This window comes from Engystomops pustulosus, chromosome 4 (assembly GCF_040894005.1).
Source record: "Engystomops pustulosus chromosome 4, aEngPut4.maternal, whole genome shotgun sequence".
NCBI lineage: Eukaryota > Metazoa > Chordata > Amphibia > Anura > Leptodactylidae > Engystomops > Engystomops pustulosus.
Window position 1 is genome coordinate 154,232,114 of NC_092414.1, and position 9,853 is coordinate 154,241,966.

The 9,853-nt window shown below is 37.5% G+C and overlaps 1 protein-coding gene across 1 annotated transcript in view; it reads right to left on the reverse strand.

Moving 5' to 3' along the window:
• UNC13C (unc-13 homolog C) overlaps nucleotides 1–9,471 on the reverse strand; it is a 330,670-nt gene extending 321,199 nt beyond the window's left edge. The window contains exons 1-3 of the mRNA XM_072148188.1: nucleotides 8,891–9,471; nucleotides 6,082–6,108; nucleotides 1,580–4,760 (exon numbers count right to left, since the gene is read on the reverse strand). Coding sequence (XP_072004289.1) covers nucleotides 1,580–4,580 — 3,001 coding nt within the window. The 5' untranslated portion in view covers nucleotides 4,581–4,760; nucleotides 6,082–6,108; nucleotides 8,891–9,471. The remainder of the gene's footprint in view (nucleotides 1–1,579; nucleotides 4,761–6,081; nucleotides 6,109–8,890) is intronic.
• Between the last annotated feature and the right edge of the window lie 382 nt (nucleotides 9,472–9,853).

The following is a 9,853-nucleotide window of genomic DNA, read 5'->3' on the forward strand; positions in this document are numbered from 1 at the left end:
CTTCAGTCCACAATATGCTTAGTTAGACTTCAGTCCACAGTATGCTTAGTTAGACTTCAGTCCACAATATGCTTAGTTAGACTTGAGTCCACAGTATGCTTAGTTAGACTTGAGCCCACAGTATGCTTATTTGGGCTTGAGTCCACAGTAAGCTTAGGTAGGCTCTATAAACCAAAAGTCACAGTATTCTTTGACCATATTAAAAGGGTTTGCTCTTGAAATAAAGATCTCAAATCTTGATCCTTTATGCTAAAATGATAAAGTTAACCCCTTACTCTACAATTTTATTCAGTTTATAGCTCCCTCTGCTCCTATCACTGCATTAGTTTCTCACTGTAAGTTGTGTGGGCGGGCAGTAGCTGGGAAGACACTTCCAAAATCCTCTGTGTTGTGTGCTGACAGTGTGCTTAGATTATTAGGGTACAGGGTTCATCTACGCTTTCATTTAGCTTCTGAAGATTCTACTAATATCTGACACATAGAAAAAAATATTAGACAGATCAGAGTCAGGAAGTAGATATTAGGCACAATGACACACTCATCTCAGCTATTTCACCTAACCAAACCACACTCATCACTGCATGCAGCTTTTTATACCTCATTTGTCCAGAGGACAAACTAACATTCCAAAACATGTCTGATGCTTTTGGAAGCGTAGTATGGAACAACAACATTTGAAGTATTAATCAGACCCTAATGAAAAATGTCTTAATTGGCACCTAGACACCTACCATATTCCATTGATGTGACCTGCTGTCTTGCACCCCCCAATACTGTACCTAAATCTAGTGCACTGGTATACATTCAGTTTGAAAAGACCTGATATGTTACTAAAAGTTTCTTAATTTTTGGTCCCTCTGGGCTTCCCTGTTGACTACTTTACCTTTTTTTGTAGGGTACAATGGAGTATGGTAAGTTAATCTATGTTAAAAATCAACTTCTTAAATACCAATTGGAAAGATTCTGTCAATGTGACAATTGTCATAAGTTAGGAAATAGGATTGTAGCTCTATCCAATCATATTTGCCGAAAACATATTCTTTATAAAACTAGACTGTGATATAACCATGCACAATGAGAGGAACATGAATTCTCAGCAGCGATGAAATAAAACAAGAATATATAAAACATACATAGAACCGATTTCATTATCTCAGACTTAATTGACTTTTTGATTCTCTTTGTCCTCAAGCTACGGTATGGTGTTAGTAACAAAAATAACATTGGCTATTGATTTTAGTGATTTGAAGACAAGTTATAAATGTCTATACATAAAAGTTGATCTATAGCTATTTAGGACTAAAGCCCAGGAGGGTTCTCTTGTGATATTTTTCCTCTGTAACACACCCAACAATCCCCTTAAGGCAAATGGCTATTTTGCAAATTGCTGCAAAGTTATTGTGTAGCATAATTATTACAGTATAATTGGCTTGTGGTTGACATAACACTACTCCTATTTATTGATTCTTATAGGAATTATCATCTTAGTTTTATTACAGCTATCATTGTAAAAACAGACATTTATACTTTCTATTATAATAAAATGCAGCAGGCATGTGAAATAATAAAATGTATGTACCTCCTGCAAGGATCCTTTCTTCAAGATCTGCCATTTCTTTCTTGTATGCCTTCATGGCAGCCTCCTTAAAGCTTGGACGAATGCATTTTTTCTTTGGGACCTCGAAAGATTTCTCAGGCACATTTTTGTTCTCGTCATCATTCTTAGCATTCTCTGTTACGTCATATACTATTTCACATTCAGGCTCTATTACATCCTCAGAAGCAAAGTCATCATATGGAATGTTGTACTCATCCATTTGTAAACCAGCAAATTCTGGATCATAAGAAGTATCATCATACTCTTGATATTCTTGCATTTGATCAAGATTTTCATTTGTATTTGTTCGGTTTTCAAGTTTTGCCAGAACTTGTTCCATCACTTCTACATAATCAGCTCCATTGTCATTACCCGCTATGGATTCCCCGTAGTCAATGTCATCATCAGCTTTGTAATAGTAAGGTTCTGTGTAGACATCAGAATCAAGAGTTGTACTAGATTCATTGGCAGTAGACTGTGATAAAGTACGAAATCTGCCCATAAACGAGGAGCCACTTTCATCATAGCCACTTAAACTCTGTGTACTTTTATTCCATACGACTTCCAGGGCTGATCTAGCACGTTGAAGAGTGGAGCCAAACTTTGGGAAGCTAAAGGTCTTATCGGAGAGATCAATGCTTAGTCGGCTATGCCATGATTTTGGTGGAGCATCCTCTGAGTCATCACTTTGTAGCTCACTCTGACTGCGGTACATCATAGGCAATCTTCCCTGACTCTGGTAAATTTCATTGGCATTTGTCTCAATATAAGATTGATATTCACTAGTCCATTGATTTTGTGATGCAGTGCATATTTCTGGACAAGATGGAGAATTGCTATCAAGATTGTAATTATAGTTTTCTGCATTATATGGAAGATCTGTACTTTGGCACTTTTCATAACTGTTTGCATAAGTTTCCCTCTGTTGATCTGGGGGACAGTTGGCATTAATGGCAAAACCATGTTGTGTAGATGCATCAAGTCCAGAATCTGTACCTTGATCTAAATGGTGCCACTCTTTCCATGGTGATAAGTCACCATGTAAAGAAAGCTGAGAATCACTATAGTGACTGCGATCGCCTGAAGCACAAAGTATTCCATTGCTGACCCCACTGTCAACGGTCTCGGTGTTCTCCATTTCATTTTCTTCGTGGTAAGGCTCTGCATCATTACTAAAAGCTTGTTCTTGAGAGCTGGCATACCAGTTTGATGAATTATCTTCCTGTCTTCTTTGCCAGAGTTCACGATCAGAGGAAGACAACAGAGAACTTCCATTGGTTCTTATGAAGTACTGGTTTTCTGAAAAATCTTCAGAGTACGACTGACATAACTTTGAAAAATCTGATTCTGAACGACTCAGTTTTGGTGTAGAAAAGTCCGTCTGTGAATGCCACAATGGAGTTGAATCACTGTAATAAACTTTGTTTTTTTCCAAGCTATCAGATACAGGTGACTGAAAATGAAGGTCTCCATAATCATCTTTACTTTTATAACTGACCTCTTCAGATGTTCTGTGAGGTTTTTTATGAGATGATTGTCCACTTCTTTTGCTCCCGTTTGATTTCATGTGAGCTTCAGACTTGGAGACCATTGCATAACTGTTTCTGTTTATGTCTGCTTCCAACTCCTTATCGCTGTCTTCATGGGACTCCCATTCATCATGATTAATCTTTGGCTCCGCTGCGGAAAATTTCATGTCCATACTCTCATATGTCTGGGATAATGGAATTGCCTTTTCTTTTTTCACTTTCAGTTCATGGGAAATAATGTCTGTAGAAATCCCAATTCCAGTTCCTTTTAGCTTATAACATTTTTTTAAAACTAAATCTCTATCTTGTTGTGTAGCAAAATAGACAAGAATGGGTCTAGGTTTTGCATTCGGACAATCTCTGTGTTGCCCTAGTCTGTGAGCAATTTCAATTTTCATACTGGTTTGTGCCTCTGAGAATCCCATTTTTTCTATTAAAATTCTATAAACAACATTTTCACAAAGTTCATTTTTTTCTTCAGGCACATTTAAAAACCTAAGACTAAGCTTACTGCTGTGATGACCTATTTGCTTAATGTAGTCATGGATATCTCGGGTTTCTCTTCTTGATTGTACAAAACCTGACCGTAGCTGCTCAATTTCACTTTGCACAACCTCAACACTGCTAGAAATTTCATCAATTGATTGCTTTAGGGAATTCACATGACCTCTTAATTCTGACAGTTCAGTTTCAATTTGACTTATCCCTTGAAGTTCTTTAAAGATCATTTCCATGACATCATGAGTTTGACTTATGCAGCCAGTAGAGCTGAATCCAGGTTCCAGTGCATTGGTTTTCTGCTGGCGGACTGTTCTGTCCAAGGACTTGCTCCGTAATCCCCAAGTTTTCTTCCATGTGCTTACCTCTGAATCCGAGGAAACACATTCTTGACTCTTCTTCCATTTTCTTAGTTTGCGTAAAGCACCCATTTTTAGGCTGTGCAATGTGCGTTCCCCATCTGAGCTTCCATCAGAAGGTGCTAGGCTGTTCATGCTTTTTCGGTTTCGTCTTACTGGCATGGTTTGTGATGAGTATTCCTTGGTTGTACTACCAGCCCTTGTTTCACTTAAAGATTCTGAATAAGAACTATCAAGAGAAGATATTTCCTGAAGTGCATCCTCATAATTATTGCCAGCTAGAATATTGTTTTGAAGCCCATTGGCAATTGCTACTCTATAACTGAATGTTGGAGAAAGTGAAAATTCCCTTCGACCAGTATCTTCTTCAGTTGATAGGTTGCAAGAAGAAGAACACTTGGCAATTTTCTTGACAGTGCTTTTGATGGTAGTTGATATATTTGGGTTTTTGATTAGGCCAAATTGAGGAATATCCTGTTCCTTTTTGCTCGGACTTTCTTTCTTTTTTGTAGGATTCCCCAGTTTCTTTGTAAACATTCCTTTGCAAAGCTTATATATATAAGAGAAGATCAGGCTCTTCAATAGGGCAGAAACCATCAGGGGAACTTTATATTAACCTATCCTTGCAAAAAAATGTATCTCTGGCTCCTGAGCAAGATAGTTATGTCCACACGACATGAAGGTGTAGTAGTAATAAACACACACTTGTACTTTGTTAGAATGTATGTCCTACACAAGGACCAGAAAGTGTCGGCTTCTCATGCCTTCTGGAAGTCTCTGCAATAAAGGCAGTTTAAGCATCACTGATTCATACAGGACAACTCATAATAAAAGGCATAGGACATAGTAATATAGCATGCAACACAAACATAGTGGGTAGTGGCTGATAAAATAAAGTCTACATTTCATGACCACTAATGATTTAACAAGCCAAGCATAAGTCCCAAGGATTAGACTGTAGATCCATACTCTATTGAATCCTCAGCCAATTACATGTCAAGGGTTAGGCTTCTGAATAAAACATGCATAAAGGACAGTCTTTTCCAAGTCCTTCACAGCATCAATTTTATATTAAAACATCCTTATTAATATTAATAACTGAAACATAACAACACTAGAAATGTATTTACAAAGAAATGTATTTACAAAGCTCATTCGACATTGGTCTTCATGATTGGGTTTTATCATTATTTGACAATGAAACAATGTTCTCGTATGAATAAAGTTTGCACTTTACATCTAACTTTTATTGAAATTAATAAAAGTAAAAAATTATATAGTATTGTAATTAGATTTCTAAGAGAATGCTATATGTTACTTTAATTTTAAGAATCATATTATTAATTCTAGATGCAGGTTTTTTATATTCGGTTCTTTCACTCAATTAGTTAGAATCCCTTATGACTCAAGACTACTTTCAAAAGTTTCTCAGTGCTACTCATCAAGGACTTCTACCACCAGGATGGAGGATTGTATACCAAGCACACTGACATACTGGTGTGTGCCCCCTCTGGCAGGATCTGCTCTTCTTTTACCTTCTAATGTCCTGGTTTTTACTAAAAAGGCTTTGAAAAGGATGCAAATGAGCCTGAAGGGTTCAAAGTTCTATTGACATGTATGGAACCTGGAGCCCCTCAGGCTCATTGCATCATTTTTAAAGCCCTTTCATTTAAAAAACAGGACATAAGTAGCTTAAAGAAGAGCAGATCCTGCTAGAGGGGGCACACACCAGTATGTCAGTGTGCTTGGCTTATAATCCCTTATCCTGGTAAATGTCCTTTAAATCACTGTAAAAACATGGATGTAAGTTGCTACCAAAATATGGTACCTTCTAAAAATAGAAAAAGTTTTCTATAATGTCATTGGCTTTCCATATTTGAGCTTTGTAAATAGATCTCTATTCACAGCACGCTACGCAATGTCTTACTGAACCCGAGATCACTACAATATGGTGACTTCATTCTTTTGACATTTACCAGTGTATACATGAGTTTACACATCAACAGGACACAAAACAACATGTTTGAATGCAACTGGAAATTTAGGTAATAAATCTCTTCAACTGGAACACAGGCAAAAAATATAAAAACATACGTACATGCGCAATCTTAACCAATATGATCACCTGAAAGCCAGACAACAAAATGATTCATTATATCACAATGTCAACATATAGTCAAGAGTATAATGCACATTAGTCTGGTCTGGTCCATTACAATAATTTGCATTAGTGGAGATGTTTTGTAGCATGTAAATTACATGCAATCATGTCTTAGACATGTCATTTTACATTTTCACATGTCTATTTAAATAGTCTATGGCTATATTGTATAGGGAATGTGAAGTAAGTCTTAAATATGGAAATATATCTGTATAGTTTGTAATGAGTCCCTATAAAAATAAGTCATGCAACAAGTCAACCCAAATACAACAAGGTGCTCTGTGACTCTATTTTGTCAAATATTACAAAATTTCTTATAGTAATTCCAGTCTGCTTCATCCCATGCCTTTGTAGTGGCTGGAGCTAGTATGACTCTAACTGCCGTTAAAGGGGTTGTCTACTTTCAGCAAATAATTGATATGGTTTGTGTAAGGAAAAGTTATCCAATTTTCGAATATACTTTCTGTATCAATTCCTCATCGTTTTCCAGATCTCTGCTTGCTCCTATTACTCACTGTGATACTAATGACTCGTGCACATGATGTCTATCACATCACATGGACAGATTTCTATCCAATGGAAGTAAACATAGAAGCTTTGTATTGGAGGGCAGCAGGTAGAGATCTAGAAAATCATGAGATATTGATAAAGAAAGTATATTGTAAAATTGGATAACATTTCCTTACATAAACTATATCAAATATTTGCTGAGAGTGGACAACCCCTATAAACCTGGGGGTTCCCCAATCCTAAATATTGGAAGTGCCCTTTTTACATGATAATTAAAAATGTTCAATGTATACTGAAATGGAGGATGTAAGGCCCTGGTCACATGTGTTTTTTTCTTCTATGCCCATCTATAGACATAGGTACAGTTCTGTAACCATAGCCTTTGATATAGTCTACATAATAGCATTTCAATAACTTGAACTTCAGTTTCATGTATAAACCTATGGATAGTTACAATCTACAAATGTGGCCTTTTTATTCTTGCTAGGGCAGCAGTACACTCAAGCAATGCCTTGGTGAAAGTAGCAATTCTCTGCTATATTGTATGAACAACACTACATGACCAAAGAAGCACATAACATTCCGCAATATGAAGTTGCTTCTTATATTGTTAAGGAATGCAATCATATACAGTTAGGGTCTATAGTATATTGAGAGCTTTTTAAACACCAAATATATTTGATATGTTAGCTAAAAAGCAATGGGCATACACTATGGTAGGAGTTAAAATATTCTTTCCCCTCCTGTATCAGTTGTCTGAATTAATGATATATTGGCCTTCATTGTCTCAATACATAGAATAGAACTTTGGGACAAAACTGAAGATGTCTAGAACCATAAGATTTACCATAAACAGTTTAGCCATTATACATAAGCATCTATACCATGGCTTGCTATTCTATAGAAAATTGCTCTGCAGCAGTATATCAATCAGCTCCTATTATCTAGAAGATTGCTGGGATTCCCACTTTCTGATGGGTTAACTCGCAGTGAAGGGACAGCACAGTCACATTAACGCCTGCAAGTCATATTACATCAGGCAAATCCAATCTGTATTCTTGGCTAGCTGAATACAGATGAGCATAGGAAGATTGGATTTTCAGATCAAAAGAAGTCAAAGAAGCACATTAATTTTTAAGTAGACCAGTGGCATCAAGGCACTGCAACCCCCGAGCCAGGAGTCCCACTTTAAATAATAGTTACTTCCAGTGCTGGACTCAGGTGTTTAATTTTTTTTTATGTGCAACCAAACATATGATTAGTATTAGCAGCTTGCCGCCAGCCAAAATGCAGTAACCCTTTGCACGCCAGAGTACACAAAAACATCAGACAACACCTGACTAAGTTCTGATAACAATTTTGCATGAAACGTTGTTATACAATATTGAATATGAAAAGAACATAATTAATTAATAATTAACATTCATTTACCCACATTTCCCTATATTGCAATGGGATATAATTTATCCACTCCCCTTTAGCACTGGTCTAGTTGTGTTCACAAAGTGCTGCCTCCAATTTTCTTATCATGTTCAGCACAAATCACAATTTAATCTGAATGACAATTGCTCCAGAGAATAATCTACGGGGCACGGACGCTGATATTCTCCGATAAACTGCAGGGTGTTCATCTTGAAAGATTAATCAAGAAGCAGAAATGCATAAGCATCTGTAAATCTCAATTTAATACTAATCCTTGGGTGAACTAGAAAAAAAAGTATTTCACATTAGCAGCAGCAGCAGCAGCTCCACCAAACGCTCCCTGCTTGACATGATGCTCAGCCATAGGCAACAGCTCTATGTGTGTAGTAATGACACAATTCGACTCTCTCCCAGGAGTGCTTGATTCGGAAATTCTCTGCTGTCCTTAAGATGTGCTACTTAAAGAAATACACCCTTACACCCTACGCTATGACCAGGGATTCATTTATAAAGAGTCCGGTTTTAACCCTAAACATTTCGTAAACCAAGAGTCTCAAGAATGATACAGTATCTCCGCCCGTCTACTGAACATTTACATCTATATTCCTCTTCTACAGTTTCTTCCCATATTAACTTTGCATGCTAATGTGGAAGTACAATGTCATACAAACATTACTAGAAGAGTACTTCGCCCTTAGGTAAGTCTACAAAATCACTGCAGAGTACATGCTAGAAGTATCTTCAGCACTATCAATATGTAGAAAATACAAGTTGAGACAAAAATAAAATATTTGGGGATAAAATGGATACATACCTGGCAACAATCTCTTCTCAAAAGAAAGAAAATTACATACCACTTGGTCTAGGGCACATTTTTTTTCCTTATTTCCATTGCTACATTCCTATTTTCCATTCATCCACAGCACGTTACAATACAATATGAAGCTGCTTCACAGTGATTTGACTCAAGTGCAGTCAGGCATGTTGCTAGTCTGCAATGGTATCTGTTCCTCTAAATTCCACCGCGCTCTCCTGGCTCCATCGTCAAATGCATTTTTATAACTCCTCCTGCTATTTCTATCTTTCGCTAACTGAGGCTTTATTTATACGGTGTGGCTGAGAGAACCAAACACGAGTCACATTCCCACTTCTGCGAAAAGAGAGAAGGAACTGATGGTAGTAGACATCCCGGTGTTTACTGAGCTGGGAACTTCACACATCGCTGTTCCTTCTGCCTGTGGTTCTGAATGCAGCATTCACTGCACTAGCCACAGCCCACCTCTGTGGAAAGCAGCCCCTCCACTTCCCAGCTTGAGCGGAAAAAAAAAAAAAAAGAGATAGAGAGAGCGAGTGAAAGAGAGAGATACACACAGGCTTAGTGAAAGTCCATGCTCACACATCAAACACACACGATGCACTGTGGAAGCCAGCAGGTGCATCCCTAGCCCCAGCACTGAGAGCAAGCCCAAGTACCGCCTCTAGCTTGTAGAGGAAATCTGGTTGCTAAGGCCATGTCTCAGCTAACCTTTCATTTATCACAATAACGTGACCAGGAGTGACAAGTGTGCAGCCATTTCTTTCAGCAGAGTCTTTTCACTGTGTCTGGACACTTGAATAATAAAGCTGACGGATGCTTCAGAGATTGTTGAGGCATGACTGCTGAAATGATCACTAAAATGCCCCAGTCTGCTAGTTATCTCATTGTTTCTTACTTTCATTTATACCTTTAAATGAATAAGGAAAGGATCTAACATCCCAGAAAGATTACAGCCTCCTA